Source organism: Neophocaena asiaeorientalis, unplaced genomic scaffold, assembly GCF_003031525.2.
Source record: "Neophocaena asiaeorientalis asiaeorientalis breed wild unplaced genomic scaffold, Neophocaena_asiaeorientalis_V1.1 scaffold64, whole genome shotgun sequence".
Classification (NCBI taxonomy): domain Eukaryota; kingdom Metazoa; phylum Chordata; class Mammalia; order Artiodactyla; family Phocoenidae; genus Neophocaena; species Neophocaena asiaeorientalis.
In genome coordinates this window covers 119,447-139,587 of record NW_020185334.1, presented here as the reverse complement: position 1 = coordinate 139,587, position 20,141 = coordinate 119,447, and the positions used below count along the sequence as shown (strand labels likewise).

At 39.9% G+C, this 20,141-nt stretch overlaps 1 protein-coding gene across 3 annotated transcripts in view; it reads left to right on the top strand.

The window, feature by feature from the left end:
* The window catches only part of MACROD2 (mono-ADP ribosylhydrolase 2), a 1,936,537-nt gene extending 1,916,994 nt beyond the window's left edge, over positions 1-19,543 (top strand). For all 3 annotated transcript variants that reach the window (XM_024735453.1, XM_024735452.1, XM_024735451.1), the window contains 2 exons: positions 15,929-16,006; positions 19,482-19,543. In XM_024735453.1, coding sequence (XP_024591221.1) covers positions 15,929-16,006; positions 19,482-19,543 — 140 coding nt within the window. The remainder of the gene's footprint in view (positions 1-15,928; positions 16,007-19,481) is intronic.
* Positions 19,544-20,141: the final 598 nt, after the last annotated feature.

The window sequence follows — 20,141 nt, the reverse complement described above, 5'->3', positions numbered from 1 at the left end:
CGTTATTTTGAACTTTCAAAAAAATTATGTTACAAGCAAAAATGTCTGTATAGTTCTGTAAAAAGAAAGAAATCAAACTCCGTTGGTATCTCCCCTTTTAAAAAGCCAGGTCTTCAGGCTTTTATTTGATAATCTCACATAGACGGGTCTACACTTTTTTCTTTCTTTTTTTTTAAGAAAAGCATTGTGTCCTGAGATCAATAAATCAAAATTGGATGGCTCTCTCCTCAAAGGTGAATTGTATCTTGCTGAAGAGGTGATGTGACAGGATCTCTAGTTTGGTAAAATACATGAACAAAAAAAGGATTAAGATTTCTTTACCTGAAAGGAAAAGTCTGGATGTTATTTTTTCTATTATGGGAGAGTTTCCTGAATTATCTCCTAGAACAAGAGATTAAGAGTCAAGAGATAAAGCAGGTGCAAGGCCCATTATTTAGTGCTGTCAGAGCCCATTCTCTTGCTGGAGGCGCTGTTTCCACACAGAGAATGAAAGCAGCTTGACAGCTGCAGGAGTATCTATGACAGTCTGAGAAAAGAGGCAGAAAGGCAGCCACACAGAGGGCTAGGGAATCCCTCGGTTGTCAAAATTCTGAAACAAGCAAGAGATTCATGACTGTGGGAGAGACCAGGGTGCCTACAGAGACATCAGTCAAGACAAAAGCAAAATTCAGCCATCAGAAGTCAATCAATCTATGAAGCCAACGGGAGAGTTAAGATGCTCAGCACCCAGGGGCAAGCAGGAAGAGTACTGAGCGACCCAGTCATGTCAGCTCCAAGAGGCTGGTCCTGCGGCACAAACCTGAAGAGCCCTGAAGCCCAGAGGGTGACATCATCGCAGACCCAACCTCTGTTGACGGATCACCCACTTTACTGCTGAGCTCTCAGATCCTCTGGTGCTCAAGCAAGCCGTGAAAACGTACTCTGCCTCATAGTTAGACTCTTTCCCATGGACTCCAAACCAAGCCATCGTACACTTCTAACCGCATGGTAGGAGGTTCAGAGTGACATTAACCTGGTTTTCCAGATTAAAGAGGCCATGGCATGTACCCATCTTCAAAAGGAGAATGAGACCCCCAAGCTTTGACTCTAAAATATCTGGCAGGGGAGTATGGTCTGTGCTACAGGGCCCTGCAGGTCCTGTAGAGGCGAGACCTTGGCATATCACCATTCCCACTGAGCCTGCTGCGGCTGACCACAGAAGTCCCTGGTGATCGACAGGACTCACTCTCTTCATTGTGAATAGGTCTGTATTCCTCTCCCTCCCCCAAGCCATCCTAAGGAGGTGGAAGACATTCTTCAAGTCCATTGCTTTCAAATCGATTAGAGTTGACCAAGCAGACCTGTGAAAGAAGATTCTAGGCCATTCGCAAATTCCAGTCCCATTTCACCTGCCTCTGTAGGGCTCTCTCACCACTGTCACTAGATTGATGAAGTGGAAATAGCCCAGGAGTGAATTTGGAAGAATTTTCAGCCCCGACTTCATCACTAGATGGCCTGAGGCAGCCATGCCACTTCTCTGGGGCCCAGCGTCACACCTGTGAAGGGTTTTGTTGGACTGGAATATGGTCAAAGATCTTTTTTTATTTCTTGGGCAAAGCAGTCTGGTTCAGACAGCAAAAGACAAGATAGACCTATTATCTAAGAGGGGAATAAAGCCCCTAGGTAGAGGGGGCTGGCAAACATAACAGCAATTTCTTGCAGGTAACTTAGAATTCTCTTTGGTAAAAGGCATCTGAGTTTAATAGCAATTTTAGTTACATGTTTAATGAATGTGGCCTAGACAGTCTTTTCTGTGTGTGTGTATGTGTGTGTGTGTGTATGTGTGTGTGTAAGTGTTTGCTCTGGTAGTGATAAACTCTCAGAAGGCATAAAAATAATTAAATACAAAGAAGTTCAAAGATTAAATAAGATCCAGGCATCTGTGAAATGGGCTTTCTGAAGAAAAACTAAATATAAAATGGCTCTAGTTTAATGCCAGGTGTGTTTGAAAACTTCTCCTAGTAGGAAAAAAATCTATCATTTTTCTTTGAAGCTGAGAGAATTGGTATTGAGAGTCTAAGACTAGAAATGGGATTTCCTTAACAGAACTGATGCACTTACTTCCAGATCAGGGTCCTCTGATAGTTTGCCTTTCGGTGTTTCTATAAATCTACTAGTTATTTATTCTGCTATTTATTTAATCTACTAGTTATACAGCTTTCTTCCTGGGTATTGATTTCTAGTACTTTGGTCATCACAAAGATGACCCACTAGATTTTATTAAATGTTCTGAATAAACTGTGCTATTTAGGAAAATATACAATGAGGGCAAAATCTAGTGGAAATAATTAAGGAATCTATAATTAAGAATGTATAGGACTAAATTATCCTTTGACTAAAGAGCTGTGTATATAATCACGCAGGATTTCAACCCAAGCAGTCAGAGGCACTTTCTTTCAGGAGACTTAAGTGTGTGATGAAGTTTCTAAGATTCCAGCATGGGTTATTTCCAGCAGCAAGTTTCCTTCCTTATGAAAGATACCACATAAAGAATCATTTGAAAGCCCAAAGCTACCCCACTGTGGCTCCTTACATAGTTAAAACCCTATTAGAGTAAAAGAATGAAGAGATTCCCGTGGAAAAAAAATACCTATCTCTGTGCTCACTAGGGCCCTGCTGTGTAGACTTATCTGGTCGCTGTAGAGAAATAAGAGCCACAAAGAGGGTGTGATGGTTATGGGGGTGGGGGGTGGCATTTGAGAGACACCCAGTTTGTATTGTTCCTGCTGGAAAGACCCTGATCTGAGACCAGCCCTGGCAGCCCCCAGCTGAGAAGGGCCTACTTGTAGCCTTCATTCCTGCCAGGCCCTGGAGGGTGTGGGGACTGCATTATGAGGCTGAATGAGAGTTAGATGCTTAATTGGGGCCTGGAAAAGGTAAAGAAAAGCCAGACGCGTAGAATGTAATCGGAATCCAGCTCAGTTAAGCCAAGTGTGGCAACACCTGGGAAGCCTTCAGTGGTTGTGATCTTACATAAAGGAGCTGGAACTGCCTTTTAGAGTTCCATGGGGGCAGCACAACCAGCAAGGAGTGATGAGGAGTAAAACGGGTCAGGCCTAAGGTGGTCCAGTTGAAGATGTAAGAAACTGAGTCCTCCAGATCTTTTACACACAGGAGATATTTCTACCTATCCCAATGCTTGGCAAGGATGCAAAACATTTGAAACTGACTCCTCTAACCAGCTCCAACTTAAATGTCATTTCCTTGTTCTCCAAGATTTTTCTTCACCAGCCCTCAAAAAAGGTGACTCACGCTCCACTGGGCCTCCAGAGTTCCTAGTTCATACCATAACACGTGGCTTGTGGGTGGTCCATGTTCTCAATCTCAACCCCCCCCCCACCCCCGTCTCAGCTAGCTTGTGAAGTCCATGAAGACATCAGTATGCCTCATCCATTTTTATCTCAGCACGTAGTAGACACTGAAGTATCTGGTGGATATGTTTTGGGGGTTTTCTTCCCAAATATTGGGTCTCTATAGACTGGCTATTCTGCCAATAACTAGTGATGAATTTCCAAACCATTCTCAAAGTGGCTGTATGCACGCACATCGTCTGGTTAAACATAAAAGGAAAAGGTATATGTATATGTCTGGATTTCATGCCCACCTTTGGCTACCGCCACTGCCTTTTATCTACTAAAGACAGCTTCTGATTTTGATTAGGGTAGAAATTCCCAATTAATACATGAAGAGGTGTATTGCCATGGAAGGGGTGTCTTGCAGAAACATGCAGATTTTCCACCAGTATGATCCTGTCATCTTAGTCATTCATTTTTTTAAAATTAATTTTTATTGGAGTATAGTTGATTTACAATGCTGTGTTAGTTTCTGAGGTATAGCAAAGTGACTCAGCTATATGTATACATATATCCACTCTTTTTTAGATTCTTTTCCCATATAGGTCATTACACAGCATTGTGTAGAGTTCCGTGTGCTAAATAGTAGGTTCTTGTTAGTTAGCTATTTTATAAATAGTAGTGTGTATATGTCAATCACAGTCTCCCAGTTTATCCCTCCCACCACCCTTTCCCCCTTGGTAACCATAAGTTTGTTTTCTACATCTGTGACTCTATTTCTGTTTTGTAAATAAGTTAATTTGTACCATTTTTTAAGATTCCACATATAAGTGATATCATATGATATTTGTCTTTCTCTGTCTGACTTACTTCACTTCATATAACAGTCTCTAGGTCCATCCATGTCACTGCAAGTGGCATTATTTCATTCTTTTTTATGGCTGAGCAATATTCTACTGTATATACATACCACTTCTTTATCCATTCATCCTTTGATGGACATTTAGGTTGCTTCCATGTCTCAGCTATTGTAAATTGTGCTGCGGTGAACACTGGGGTGCATGTATCTTTTCGAATTATGGTTTTCTCCAGATATATGCCCAGGAGTGTGATTGCTGGATCATATGGTAGCTCTATTTTTAGTTTTTAAGGAACCTCTATATTGTTCTCATTAATCCCTTGTCAGTTGCTTCATTTGCAAATATTTTCTCCCATTCTGTGGGTTGTCTTTTCGTTTTGTTTATGGTTTCCTTTGCTGTGCAAAAGCTTTTAAGTTTCATTAGGTCCCATTTGTTTATTGTTGCTTTTATTTTCATTACTCTAGGAGGTGGATCGTAAAAAGATCTTGCTGCAATTTACACCAGAGGGCGTTTTGCCTATGTTTTCCTATAAGAGTTTTATAGTATCTGGTCTTACATTTAGGTCTTTACTCCATTTTGAGTTTATTTTTGTGTATGGTGTTAGAGAATGTTCTAATTTCATTCTTTTACATGTAGCTGTCCAGTTTTCCCAGCACCACTTATTGAAGAGACTGTCTTTTCTCCACTGTATATTCTTGCCTCCTTTGTCATAGATTACATGACCATGGTGCATGGGTTTATCTCTGGACTTTCTGTCCTGTTCCATTGATCTATATCTGTTTTTGTGCCAGTACTATACTGTTTTGATTACTGTAGCTTTGTAATATAGTTTAAAGTCAGGGACCCTGATTCCTCCAGCTCTGTTTTTCTTTCTCAAGATTGCTTTGGCTATTCAAGGTCTTTTGTATTTCCTTACAAACTGTAAAATTTTTTCTTCTAATTCTATGAAAAATGCTATTGGTAATTTGATGGGGATTGCATTGAATCTGTAGATTACTTTGTATAGTATTGCCATTTTGGCAATATTGATTCTTCCAATCCAAGAGCATGGTATATCTCCATCTGTTTGTGTCATCTTTGATTTCTTTCATCAGTATCTTATAGTTTTCTGAGTACAGGTCTTTTGCCTCCTTAGGTAGGTTTATTCCTAGGTATTTTATCCTTTTGACGTGATAGTAGATGGGATTGTTTCCTTAATTTCTCCATCTGATCTTCCACTGTTAGTGTATAGTAATGCAAGAGATTTCTGTGTATTAATTTTGTATCCTGCAACTTTACCAAATTCATTGATGAGCTCTAGTAGTTTTCTGGTAGCATCTTTAGGATTTTCTATGTATAGTATCATGTCATATGCAAACAATGACAATTCTACTTCTTCTTTTCCAATTTGGATTCATTTTATTTCATTTTCTTCTCTGATTGCTGTGGCTAGGACTTCCAAAACTATGTTGAAAAACTTCCAAAACTAAGTGGCAAGGTGGACATCCTTGTCTTGTTCCTGATTTTAGAGGAAATGCTTTCAGTTTTTCACCATTGAGAATAGTCATTCCTTTTCGACTTTGGAGAGGGAGCCAAGGGCATGTGTCTATAAGTGATGACCACTGGTAGAATGGTCAAGGAGCAGCTTTAGGATTCAGGTTCTTTGGGAGAAAATAGGTTAGATGAGGGGCAGATGGCTTACAATTGTACTTTTGTCCCGAAGAAATAGGAGCTAATTGTAAATCAAGTATACCCATCTGCTCAGGCTGCCATAAAAAAAATACCATAGACTGGGTGGCTTAAACAACAGAAGTTTATTTTCTCACAGCTCTGGAGGCTGAGAAGTCCAAATCAAGGTGCTGGCTGATTTGGTTTATGGCAGGAGCTCTCTTCCTGGCCTATAGGTGGCCCCCTTTTCACTGTGTCCTCATATGGCAGAGGGAGAGAGAGAGAGAGCTCTCTTCTTATAAAGCCACAGTCCTATCAGATTAGGGCCTCACTATTCTGACCTCATTTAATTTTAATTACCTCCATGAAGGCCCTATTTCCAAATACAGTCACATTGCCACTTGGGGCTTCAACATATGAATCTTGTGGCGGGGAAGCGGGGGGGGTCACAAATATTCAGTTCATAACCTCAAGTCTGATCAGAACTATCCTTTGATAAATATTCCTAAAACCAGCTGTTGACAAAGGCCAAGTATGTGAGGCACCAGGAGGGAATACCCCATCCCACAAATCAAAGGAGTCTGCACATCTGGTCTTGGGTTTAAGCTGGTGATGTGAAATCACATTTCAAATCTCACTCACCCAAACATAATATGAAAGCAGATAAGTAAAACAAGCAAACGAACAACACAAATAAAAACGGTAATTAAAAGAACGAGCTGGGCTTTCCTGGTGGCGCAGTGGTTGAGAGTCCGCCTGCCGATGCAGGGGATGCGGGTTCGTGCCCCGGCCCGGGGGGATCCCACATGCCGCGGAGCGGCTGGGCCCGTGAGCCATGGCCGCTGAGCCTGCGCGTCTGGAGCCTGTGCTCTGCAACGGGAGAGGCCACAACAGTGAGAGGCCCGCGTACCACAAAAAAAAAAGAACGAGCTGGTAGCCATGGCAAAAGGAAGGTGTGAGCCTGGTGTCACCCCCAACCTACTCCCTAGCTCTACCAGGCTCTGAAATAATCCTGAATAGGGTCTTACTAGCTACCATTTACTTTCCCAACTGGGAGAGGAGCAGCCCAGGGAAATTTCCACAAGCGCATGAAGCCAGCCATGAACACCTTTATTCTGCCTTACCCCAAAGAGACAGGAAAACAAGCTGTGATTCTCCATTTCAATATCTCTTGCTGGGAGGAAAATGGAAAAGGAAAGGCAGACCAATAACAAATTCCTGGATCTAATTACCTCTAGGGAAAAAAAAAACAATAGGAATTTCACCAAATAGAGGGCAAAAGGGAAAATAAATAAGGCAAGATCTTGGGGGTGAGCAGGAAGCAGAGGAGGAGGTGCTGGAAAGTCCCAGATGAAGCCCCCTTGAAAGAGGAGCCCCCTTCATTCCCTGAGGAGTCTATGTAGGGTTTGCATAGGGTTTATCACCTTCTGCTTTGGAGGCTGAGAGAGAAAAGAGCAAAGAGAATAGTGAAGCCCAAGCTGACTTTTTTTGCTCTTAGAGCAAAAACGAGTTGCAGGGCTCACGTTGAATTGAAAAAAACTATCCAACCCCAAGGTAGCCCCCACTGTGACAGGCCTGGGCTGGGCATGCGACACACTTGCTGAGGAATGCAGCACAATGAATGTGGTTGATGCTGTGACCACTTTACCCCTCCCAAAGAAAACGCTTCCACAGACAATGTGCGAAAGGAGTAGCTTGCTAGTGTATGTGTCACGTGCTCACCCTGTAGTAATGACCTTATTGACTTTTATGTAGTCTCCATAAGTTAAGAAAATTAACCCTCTCTCTGTCAAACACGTTGCAGATATCTTCTCCTGGATTGCCTTCTTTTGATTTTCTTTAAGATACATTAAATAAATTTTACTATGCTTTCTTCTAAAATCTTTAGATATTGTTTTTTAAGTGACCTATATGGGAAAAAAATCTAAAAGAGGGTGAATATACGTTGCTGTGTGGTAGAAACCAACACAACATTTTTAAATCAACTATACTCCAATAAAATTTTTTTTTAAACTCAAAAAAAATTCAATAAGAAAAAAATGAGCGATCAAATAGAAAAATTGGTAAAATATTAAAACAAATGACAGAAGAGAGGAAGGGAGGGAGGGAGGAAGGGAGGAAAGATATTAGGAAGGAAGTTAGGAAGGAAGGAGGAATCTCAACACCCTGCATGTTAAGAGGTAATAATAAAAGAAAAATACACTGTAGAACAGTATTAGTGCTTTATCCTCTGAGATTTATTAATCCAGCTAAGCCAGTCTTCTACTCCATTCAATTCTTTTCATTAAGGTTTATACGTAGCACGGACTCAATATATATGCTGGCTGGCTGGATGAATGAATGAATAATACCAAAGAGGAGGAAAAATGTGATAAATTCTTGAATGATACAGAGAAGTGATTCAGCTAAGTTTTTATGCTTAACTATCCTTGATTAAGAGACATCAAGAAGTAGATATTAAATTTGTTTCTCTAGGCCAAAAAATATTAATCAAGCGTTTATTATAGTCAATCATGACCTCTTTGATCCTCAAATGTTGTGGGGGAGATATCATTACCTCCATGTATGAGTGACAAAACTGAGACTCTGAACGTGAACGAGACCTATCCAAGATCGCACAAATAGAGATGCCAGAGCTTGGATTTGAAACCAGCTCTGCCCAACTCCAGAGAGCTATACTCCATCCCCTTTCACTAATGTTGAGCTTCCCACAAAGGTGGCCAGAAATGGACAGTCCTGAGGTTCAGTATCTGTCATGAGTAACAGAAAAGGGAGTTACAAAAAGCAAAACAAAGGCGTATTCAAAGGAGGGAAGGAATTTGTAGAGGCTGGACTTGTGGTTTGTTGTGTGTCATTTGTTGTAGAAAAGGCGGGTAGTAATCTTTGTTAAATGCTGTCTGGTTTATTTTGCCTCCCTTCACTTTGGATGAATCTTCCTAGGAGTAGTGTTTATCCTTTGCACCCTTACATATTATCACAAAACACCTGGATGTGAAACCTGGTTGCTACTGAAGCAGCTATGTAAATGGATAAGCCCATGCCATTACCAAAGATTGGAATTGGAAGTTAAATATATGTGACAAACGCCTTAAACTCTGACCAGGTTTCTTCCATTTTAGTACCATTGTGAAGGCAACAGAGTTTAGCCTGTTAAGGGACGTCTCATCTGTATACATCAACTTGGCATTTCTCAAAATTTCATACAGATACCATTTGTTGCCCTGAAACCACAGTCCTTCTCGGATGGGGCTCCAACCCAGCCAAAAGTCAGACTGGAACTTGAACCCAGGATCCCTGACTAGGAGGGGACTCAAACGCATTGTCTTTTCATGGAAACCGCTCACCTGGTGTCAGGACTTACTGAAGCTCATGTTCCCTAGTCTCGATGCAGAAAGAATTCAGCGTGAGGCACAGTGATGGGCAAAGAATGAGTGTATTAGCATAGGACACTTGTGAGAGATGTAAGCGGGCAGGCAAGGGAGTGCAGCCCTGAGAACAAAGAGGGCTACATCTTTATAATCAGAGGGAAGGTGGGGGAAGGCCACCTTCTCGCTCATTTTGGGGGAGATGTCAAGGTTTACATCATTAGTTCCTCCTTTGACCCTATGTGGTCTGACCGGGACTGTCATTGAGCTATTTTAATCATATGTATATTAGCAAAAGGGTGATGACATATACTAAAATATGGTAATTCATCTCAGGTTTCAGTATAATGTCCCCTTTCACCTAGTTTCTTTCCCCTTTCACTTATATTCCTGTCTTGACTATATGCAGAAATGCAACTCTTCAAGGACCATTTACTCCCTGACTTCATGTAACAAGATTCAGACCCCATATCTATTGTCTTGTATTTTTAACTATCAGGATTTGTGGCTTGAGTGTGCCTTGCACTTGAATGTGCTTGGTCTTCCTTCAAGGTAGTGTAGATTGTCGCTAGGTTACTAGATTCTTTTCTTGAGTGGTCATTAGCTTACAATAGTCTCCCGAACTCCCTTAAAATTCCGTCTGTCTTTAAACCCCTAGTGGGATTTTTCAACTAACTATTTAAGTATCCTACTCTATCCCTATCAGTTCTGTAGATGATTTTAGGTGATATCAAAATTAACATATTTATTATTTATTCACACGTATTTATTATCATGTGTGAAAAAATTAGGCACAAATTAAGCTCACGGTTTTATAGCTATGATTGCTATGGGACAAAATTAAGAAGCAATGTTAGGCCTGAGTCAATTAAAAACATTATTAAGCATTAGTTGTCACCACAGTAATGCTGCATAACAAACCATCTTCAATTTCAGAGGCTTGGAACAACAATCATCCATTCTTTTGTTCAGAGAGGATCAACCACATCTAGTCTGGGCCAGGAAGGATGTCAGGCTGTGAGTTGAGTTCAGGTCTTATCCTCCTTAGATCAGCTGTTCCCTAAAGCATGCTCTTCTTGGGGCAAAAGGCAGGAGCACAAGAGGGCAAACCCCAACTGTACAAATGCATTTCAAACCTCTGTTTGTTTGACTCACTTTTGCTAATATTCCATTAGCCAAAGCAAACTCCATGACCAAGCCCAATGTCAGGGAACAGTGACGTCAACTCCTGTAGGGGTGGAAGACAGGAAGTGAGCCTTTTGAAACAATTACCTAATCCATTACATTAATAATAGAGTCGGAACATAGATATGGCAAAAGTCAAGATGGTTCAAGAATGCTTGCTTTGGTTCAACACCACTTTAATTCAATACAATTGAATCCAGACAGGCCCTGCTTTCTATAGCTGTCATGATACCTATGCAACTACACATCCTGAGAAATAATTATTTGTAATTCTATTTGTTGCATGGAGTTTGTCAACACAAATCTCAAAAGAAAAACTTGGAGAATCTTTTAACTTCTCTCCATGTTTATGTATTTTAAAATCTGGTTAATTGTATTCTATATGCATTTCAGTATCTTTTCTTTGTGACGAGACTTGCTTCATTTTATTATTTTTTATGTAATGCAACTAACCTACAAAAGGTTATCATAATCAAGGCTTTGAAGAGAACAGTTGAGGTTGGTAATTGAAAATGAAAATGGTACTGTCTGTCCCAGACTCGTTCTATTTCAGCATCTTTTATCTCCTGCTAGGAGCCCTGAAATGTACCTCATTTGTGTTCCAAGCAGCAGCAATCAAAATGAGGGAAGGACAGGCAAACTGAAATAAATAGGCTGTAGAGGCAATTTTTGTTTTGATCAGATTCTATTGTCTGTGTGAAATGGCATCATTTCTCTGGGGCACTCAGATGCATTGCCCAGCAGGGGAGAAACCGTTAGGATGCTAACAGTTCCACACACATCAGAGTAATAAGTATCTGTCGTTCTTCTCTCCCTCTTTCCAAATACACCACACACACACACACACTTGCACATGCATACACATATACACATGCATATTCACATAAGCACGCCATTCCACACATACACAGTCATATATTCATACCACATGCGCATGTATCATGCACACTCATGATATTAAATGAACAATGTCTACCAGACATACCGTTAGGGTCTCCAAAAGCGGATCTAAGAGACCTCTGCTCAAGAACATGGCAATATATAGAGCTACAACTATGATTTCTCTTTTCATCTCTGTCATGGATCTCAAAACCTGCCATTACATCTCATGCTAATCTGTGCCAATATGGTGGCATAACCTGAGATTTCTCAAACAATGTACTATATTTTAAAATAATGAGGTTGAAAAGACAAAACATAAGGCAAGCAACTTAAATATTTACTGTCTGATTTGCCTTTTGGGTTTTGCTTTCTTCAACTTCTTTTTTCCTCTCTCGCCCAGCTCTTAAAAGGGTTTTGTATGCTCCCTCATTTTCATTGAGTATTATATTGACTAGCATCCTGTCTATTAGCTAGAAAGTTCTCTGAGATGTCAGAGAGGTATCTCCATAGTAATATCACCAGGGTTATTACCATTGAGAGTAATGACTTTGAAAGAGGTTTCCTGGAAGAATCAGCTACAGGTACCCTAGATCCCATCACAAACAATGACGCCAAGGAGAAAGTCAAAGAAGTAATGATTAAATCGTGTTAGGTCAATTAACTTTCCTTCCACAGTAATCATCTTATGAAATATAACAATTATGTTGTATTTTAATAAGTTCTGATGGTGTCCAAGGAGTTAGAACATTTTATACTTATTTTTATAGTGAAAAGGCCGAGGCTTTTAAATACTATGAGATTTGGTAAAAGTCATTGAAGAAATTAAGTGACCAGCCAGGATATTCTCTTTTATGACATGTCTGTGTCTTGCCCATTTTCTGTTGGGTTCCTTGTCTTTTCTATGTTATATTGTTTTCTTTATGTATTAGTACAAGAGTCCTTTGTAAGTGAGATACATATTATATATATGTGTGTTTGTGTGTATATATACATATATATATATGTACACATGTACATACACACATAAATGGCAAATATCTTCTACTCTGGTTTACTTTGCACTCTCGTAATGGTGTGTTTTGATAAAATAATGATGCTAATTTAAATGTTTCCCATATTATTAGTCTTTTGCCTAATGGTCAGTGCTTTGTAACTGTGTAAGAAATTTTTGCCTCACGATATAAAGGTCTTTTTCCATGTTACCTTTCAAATGTAGTTCTATAATCTACCTGGAATTTATATTTTCATATAGTAAAAATCCTTCAGTGTAGGTCTACTGTTCTTCCCCCTGAACAAATTCTATTTTTCCCTGAAAATTTTTTATTTCAAATTGGAAGTTTGAAAGAAGATTTTGCTAGGTATGAAATTTTACGTTAGTGATATTCTCTTTAAGTGCTTTGAAGATATCATTACATTGTCTCTGGATTCCATGATTTTTATTGAGATGTCATCTATAATTCCTATTTTTTGCTATTTTGAAGTTAATGGGTCTTTACTCCTAAATATATATTTTTTCTTTAACCTTGATTTTCTGCAAGTTTACACTGATTGGCCTGAATAAGATTTGCTTTGCATTAATTTTGCTTGGGTATCATATACTCTTAAAGCAGTGGCTTGATATTTTCCATTCAGTTTGGGAAATTATCAGCCATTATCTTTTAAAATATTGCTTTTGCCCCATTACACATAGGATACACCCTATCTCATATGTCTGCTAATTCTTTTCATCTGTATTTTATTCTTTATATTTTATAACTTAGCTTTCAGTTTGTAAATTCCTTCTTCAGCTGTGTCTAATTGCCACCAAATCCACCTATTGAATTCTAAAATTCATTATATAATTTTCAGTTCTAGAATTTACATCTGACTTTTTTTATTTAGCGTCTAGTCCAGTTAACTTCTTTGCCATGAGAATTCTCCCTCTTGTCACCCAATTCTTAAACACATTAACCATATTTTAAAGTTGTATCTACAAATAGATCTCTAACATGTCTCTATATATTGTCTTATTGTCTTGGTTTTCAGTGATCCATTCTTGTTCCTCAGGAATGACCGGTAATTTTTTATTGAATGCTAGACACTATGTGTGAAAAATTGTAGAGATAACTTGAGCCTCTGGGTGGCCTTATCTTCTTCCAGAGAGGATTTATTTTTGTTTCTGAAAGGCTGGTAGGATTGAGTAGAGCACTGAAATCGAATCACAGATTAAATTGACTAAAAGTAGGCCTTCAATTTTTTTTAAGAACTGGTCTATTTCAAGTTCATTGCCCCCCAAGTATAACCCACAGAAAACTCAAGGTACTTATCAGCGCACCTCTTCTTTTGTGGGCCCTGACCTATAAGTTTTTCCTCTCTCCCCCCAAATCTCATTAAAAAACATCTGAAGGCTCTGTTAAACTTCTTTGTATGTGGAATGTCAGGTTCACCATTTTTCACCTCCTCCAGCTTCTGCTGCATTAATGGCTCTCTAGTGCCTTAATTTCCTCAAATAATCTGTTCAATGTTTCTAGCTGTTCTTGGTGGGAGTGTTATTCTACAGTATGATAGTCTACTTTAGGCAGAAATCCCTTTCTCTAGTTGTGGTGTGCAGGCTTCTCATTGCACTGGCTTCTCTTGTTGTGGAGCACGGGCTCTAGGCGTGCGGGCTTCAGTAGTGGCTTGCGGACTCTAGAGCGCAGGCTCAGTAGTTGTGGCACACGGGCTTAGTTGCTCCGTGGCATGTGGGATCTTCCCAGACCAGGGCTTGAACCTGTGTCCCCTGCATTAGCAGGCAGCTTCTTAAACACTGCACCACCAGAGAAGCCCTCTCAGTGTAATTTTAACTTGCATTTTTTTTCGTTAGTAGCAAAGTGAATCACATTTTCACACAACTACAGGCCATTCTTATTTTTTAATTAACTTCCTGTTCGATTTCTTGCTCAATTTTCTATCCAACTGTCAATCTTGTTTATGTTTAGAAGTACTTTATATATCAAAGATATTAACCCTTTGTCTATGATAAAAGGTATAAATAATTTTCCTCAACTGGTAATATTTCTTTTTTTAAACATTTCTTATGGTAGCTTTTCCACCCGTAAGTTTGTGTTTATATAAAGTCAAATAGTTCCATTTTTTTCTAACTACTTCTGTTTTGAGGCATACTAGCAAAGACTTCCTGCTCCCAAGCTTAGAAAACTCCATCAGTAGTTTCTTCTGTAATTGTGTCTGTAAGGAACGTGTTGATGAGCAATTGGAAAATGGTCTATTTTCTAGAATTGACAGAGTGACAAAAGATATGACATGGTTAAGTCCAGCTGGAAGTTTCAAGTTTTGTTTTCGTTTTCCCATCCTCATCCTCAGGAACTAGTGAAAAGAACTCATGGGCACAGTCACTTTCATGTTGTCCTTGTAGGACTTGGGTATCCACGAGTCATGTTTCCTTATGTTATCCCCTTCCTGACTTTTCTCATCCACTCTCATTTCATCAACAATATAACATTATTCTACATGGACATCTCCCAAATTCCCACATGTCTAATTCTCAGTTTTCTTCCTCAGCATTAGGTGCAAAACTTGTTTGGCATCTCCACTTAAATGACCCTCTTCACCTCCCTTCACTTTGTCTGTTTTATATATTGTCAAGTACTGACCTTCCATCCACCCAGGCTCAAAGATTAGTCACCTTACTTCTTGATTCTCAGCTTCAGTAAATCATTACCAAGAGTACAAGTTAAAGGTATCTTTCTTTGAAGAGATTATACACTGGATCTTTCCTAGCCTTGCTTCATCCTAACAGAAAGGTCAAATTGAACCTACTCTGGACTCAATAGGTATTCATGTAATGAAACTGAATTTAATCTTTTGTTTGAGTTATGGACTCGTCTAGTACTTTCTATTTGTATTTTCAAATGCCCTGGCTCTTCAAGCTGTGAAAACGTAATAGATATTTAACTAAGAAGTAAGAGATTATTGTCCTTTTGACTACCTATAAATTTTCTCACAATAAGAAATATGGATGTTAACTAGATTATAGTGATCATTTTTTCTATACGTACAAATATCGGATTAAGAAAAACAAACAGTCTCCTTACAACTACATTTAGGCATGTTATATAGCTTCAGCCACAGCAAGTGATGACAAGCCTTATGAAACTGTAATAGAGAACAATTACAACAGAAATTAACTGAAGATGGGATTCTCAACGATCCAAAATGGCAGCGTCTGAGGTCTTCTAGGGGAGCAACTGAGCCATTCATTTGTGTTTAAACTTCACTGCCAGAAGAATGAATCTTTCAGCTTTCAGGCATGCCTGAGGCAAAATAGGTTTTCTTTTTTCATTCTCTTCAAAGTTTAAGCTACATAAACTCACAAATTTCCCCAAATTCAAATTGTGGGTTGTTCTGATTAAACCAAGTTTTGCCGCTTTCATGCTACCAGCTTTCTAATTTGAGACATTGTGCATGTATGTATGTGATTATCTCCCAAATTAGAGAGAATTTAGAATATGACAGCACTAAAGTATTCAAGCAACTCAAGCTCCTTTAAGCTTTTCTGCAAAAGAAGTTCAATCCCAGGAGTATTTTTAAACTTACTTAAGAGGGCAATGGAGGGTGACAGAACAATTGGCAGTCAGGCTGTTCTAATTCTCTATTAATCAAGGACTATCTTCTTTTTCAGCTCAAGGCGAGGACACACCTAGAGTTCCTGTGAAAAGCGAAGGCTCTGGTGACACAGAAAATTCTACAAGTCCTGATGGTAAGTTTCTGAGCTATTTGAGTCACACAAACTACAAATCTGGCACATTTTCTCTGTGTAATCTAGGATTAAGGGAGCTGTCTATTCTATGAGTCAACATATTCAGTTTGAACAAGGTAAAGTTCGAAAACCATTTTCTACTGGGAACTAACAAAATTGGCAGCCTTTTGAAAAAAACAGCATGTGCCGCAGTTTAATCTTACTTCCCAATACCAAGGAAACAGTGGGTAATTCCAAGGCTAAACTGAAGTCTAGCTGGTGAACCTTATGGAAACACTCAGCAAACACTCAGCATTCAGAGGAGCCCTGGCTTGAGTTTGGGCTAAGGTCATTCTTGGACCTTCATCACTTCACCTCACTGTATCACACATCAGATGGCTTGGCCAAAAACACAGTGAGTGAGTCTTTAGAAGTACTTCATAAATAAATTTACAAAAACCTTTTTTTAGTCACATCTTACTTTGAAGGCATCTAGAAATTGTGAGCCTCGGGAATATTATAGCCTCGCCCCTGCACAATAATACTGGAAACCTTTGAAATATCATCATTTAGAAAAACAACTATTTGAGCACACATGATTTCTAAATATTTAATTCCACTTGCCCACAGAGCTCAAGAGAACCAGAATTATTGTTCAGTGATCAACTGTTTATATATATATTGTTGTTTGGGTTATTTTAGCCAGGAAAACAAAGCCAGTTACTTAGAGTTGATAATGACCTTGGGAAAATTTCAGCCACTGGTAGAAGTTACTTGGTGGTTTTAAATGGTTTCCTATACCATGCCTTCCACCCTGCTACAAGGCTTGCCCTCACCTAATTGCCTCCCTTAATTATAAGCCCTTCTGTACCAACTGATTTTTTTAATTATTTTTTAAATTTTAAAAAAAAATTTATACAATTGTTTCCTATACCATGCCTTCCACCCTGCTACAAGGCTTGCCCTCACCTAATTGCCTCCCTTAATTATAAGCCCTTCTGTACCAACTGATTTTTTTAATTAAGTAAGTATTTTTTAAATGTTTAAAAAAAATTTATACAATTTTTTAAATGTCCCTTTCCATTTACAGTTACTACAAAATATTGGCTATATTCCCCATGTTCTACAATACATCTTTAAGCCTATCATACACCCAAAAAAACTGATTTTTTTTTTAACCCCTGGGCATGCTTTATCTAGGGGAATAATATTGTCAAACCCCAGATTCATTCCATTAAAAGCCACCCCATGTTGGTGATGCTCAGTTGAATGAAACCTTCCCCAGCCTTGCTGTGACACTATAGGCACGGTTCTAAACTAGTTCTCTGCTAAGCATGTTCCAAAGTATACGAGGTCCATGCAATGCTCAATGAATAAAAGGGAGATAAATGTGGGAAATCTTGGAGATTTGCCATGCACATTACAGGCTCTCAGCTGTAAAGAAACTTCTTAACATCATTTAACAAACAAACATTGCTTTTCCCAAACTTATTTGATCATGAAATGCTTTTCATACTAACACTTACTGGGTTTTGGAACTAGGGACCCTTGGGTTGGAGGAAGGAACAGAAAAGGAACACTCACCCGTGTTTTTGTAGACCAGGATAGAAAGTGCATACGTTATTCTTTTTTTAGAGGTACACTTCCTGTAACTGGCCAGTTTATACCTGGGGTAAAGAATGGGCTCACACATCATTAGAAACCAAGGCTAGTTTGCAGGAGGAACAAAGAGACCTCCTTGAGAGAGAGTTGGGTGGGCTGCCATCCAATGTCATTCCCTCTTTCAAGTCTCTTTGGAATGTGAGATCCAGCACCTGCCACTGTTTTTCTTGAACATGAAAACTTGATTAAAGTAAAAGAGATTTCGGGCTTTCCTGGTGGCGCAGTGGTTGAGAGTCTGCCTGCTGATGCAGGGGACACGGGTTCGTGCCCCAGTCCGGGAAAATCCCACATGCCGCGGAGCGGCTGGGCCCGTGAGCCATGGCCGCTGAGCCTGCGCGTCTGGAGCCTGTGCTCCGCAACGGGAGAGGCCACAACAGTGAGAGGCCCGTGTACCGCAAAAAAAAAAAAGTAAAATAGATCTGGATTGTTGCTTTTGTTCCAACAAATGAAGACTATCCAAATGAGAACAAACAGAGGTTGCTTATTCAGAGCTACCAAAGCATGGGTGTCACGCAGCCATTATCGCTTGTGTTTGGCCAGCTCAAAGGCAGGGGGGGAAGTGGGGAACTTCTAACAAGAGGGAAGACTTCAGGCATCCTTGATTGGAGGTTGCTGGTAAGGGGAAGCCGAACTTGGGCTAACTAGAAGTGGCTGATTGGTTTGGGAACATATTTGGCTTTCCCTGGCTGGTCCTGTGTTGGGAGCATGCAGTGAAATACAGGAAAGCTGGCAGTCACTGACCAAGTCCTGAGCATTCTGAGCTGCTTGCTACAAAGGTTTGAAGTCAGAATTCTATTGTTATGTTTGGCCTAGCCATTGTTCATCTGTATAAGTCTTGCAGTTTATAATATGGGCTTTGATGCTTTAAAAATACCAATCTACTTAAACCTCCTGACCCTTGAAAATTTCCAGTGTCTGCTATGCCTGCTCTGGGCTCCTTCTGGACAATGGTATTAATTAATTATGTGTGCTATTTGTATGCAAATGCTTACATAGAACACACGGTAGAGTAAAAGCACACGTCTTATCATTGCTGTGCGATCTGGTTAGATGTTTTGCTTTTCTATTTCATGGTGTCCACTGCCAGTGCACCCACTGGCAAGTTTACAGTGTCAGTTTTGAATTTCAAAATTGAAGACCTGGGGCTTCCCTGGTGGCGCAGTGGTTGGGAGTCCGCCTGCCGATGCAGGGGACACGGGTTCGTGCCCCGGTCCGGGAGGCTCCCACATGCCGCGGAGCGGCTGGGCCCGTGAGCCATGGCCACTGGGCCTGCGCGTCCGGAGCCTGTGCTCCGCAGCAGGAGAGGCCACAGCAGTGAGAGGCCCGCGTACCGCAAAAAAAAAAAAAAAATTGAAAACCTGGCAAACCAAACAGGCCTACTGGCATTGCTGTTTTAGAGGGAGCTGCTTACCTCTCTGCATGTCGATGATCTGGTTTGCTTTGCAAGCAGGCCTACTGGCATTGCTGTTTTAGAGGGAGCTGCTTACCTCTCTGCATGTCGATGATCTGGTTTGCTTTGTTTCCTCTTTATTTTCATAGACATCTATTAAGGCCTTTGAATTTACCTAAGGATGGTAATAAATACACACAAAATATCAACCCAAAAATCTGGTATGAAATGACAACTCAGCTCCTACAGTTTAGTAAGGAAGCAACTCTGCCCTCCCCATTCCCCCACCAGTAAAAATCTATAAGAGTGGCCCCCAAATCTTGAATGAATGAAAACAAACTGAAAGAAGTATAAGATAGGAAATCAGGAATGTAACAATTCACAGGCCATTTTAATATGTTCAAGAGATTTCTTTAACCTTTTTGTTTTCCTTTCTGGTTCCAGTTGAAATGAATAATCAGGCTGACAGTGTAAATGACCCAACAGAGAGTCAGCAGGAAGATTAATAGGTAAGTTGCCTCTGTTACAAGATTTTCAATTGATTAAATGGGCCAGCCATAGAAACTGTTTGTAAGAGGCATGTTGGATTCCCCTCAGTTTTATCCAGTCCCATGGATAGAACTTTTAAACGTTTAAAAATTTAGCTTCAGACTAAACTTTTAAAATATTTATACCAAATAACATATTGTAAGAAACTTACCATCTTTAAAGGAAAAAGATAAGCTACAGCATATCCAGATTATGCAATACCCTGGTTTTCTGAGCTTTGATAACAAGAAAAAAAATTTTCCACGCATCTCACCTCCTGGCTTCCTGGAGTGATCAAATTATTTCAGCAACCCCAAGCTGATTCTGAAGCATTGCTTTTCCAGAAGTTACCTGCTGAGTTGTTTAGTATATCTGTTTTTAAGCCTAACACTAAACTTTGCCCTGGAGAATGTGAAAGGCATTTGAGTGTATTTGGGCTGATTGATAGAAGCCTGACTTATGTCCCGTCCTCTCACACCACTACCTGTGGACCTGCACCTCTACACAAAGGTTTGTTGAGTTGAATGAGCCTCACAGAATTCCACGGGAACATAAATGGGGCCAGATGATGATTAC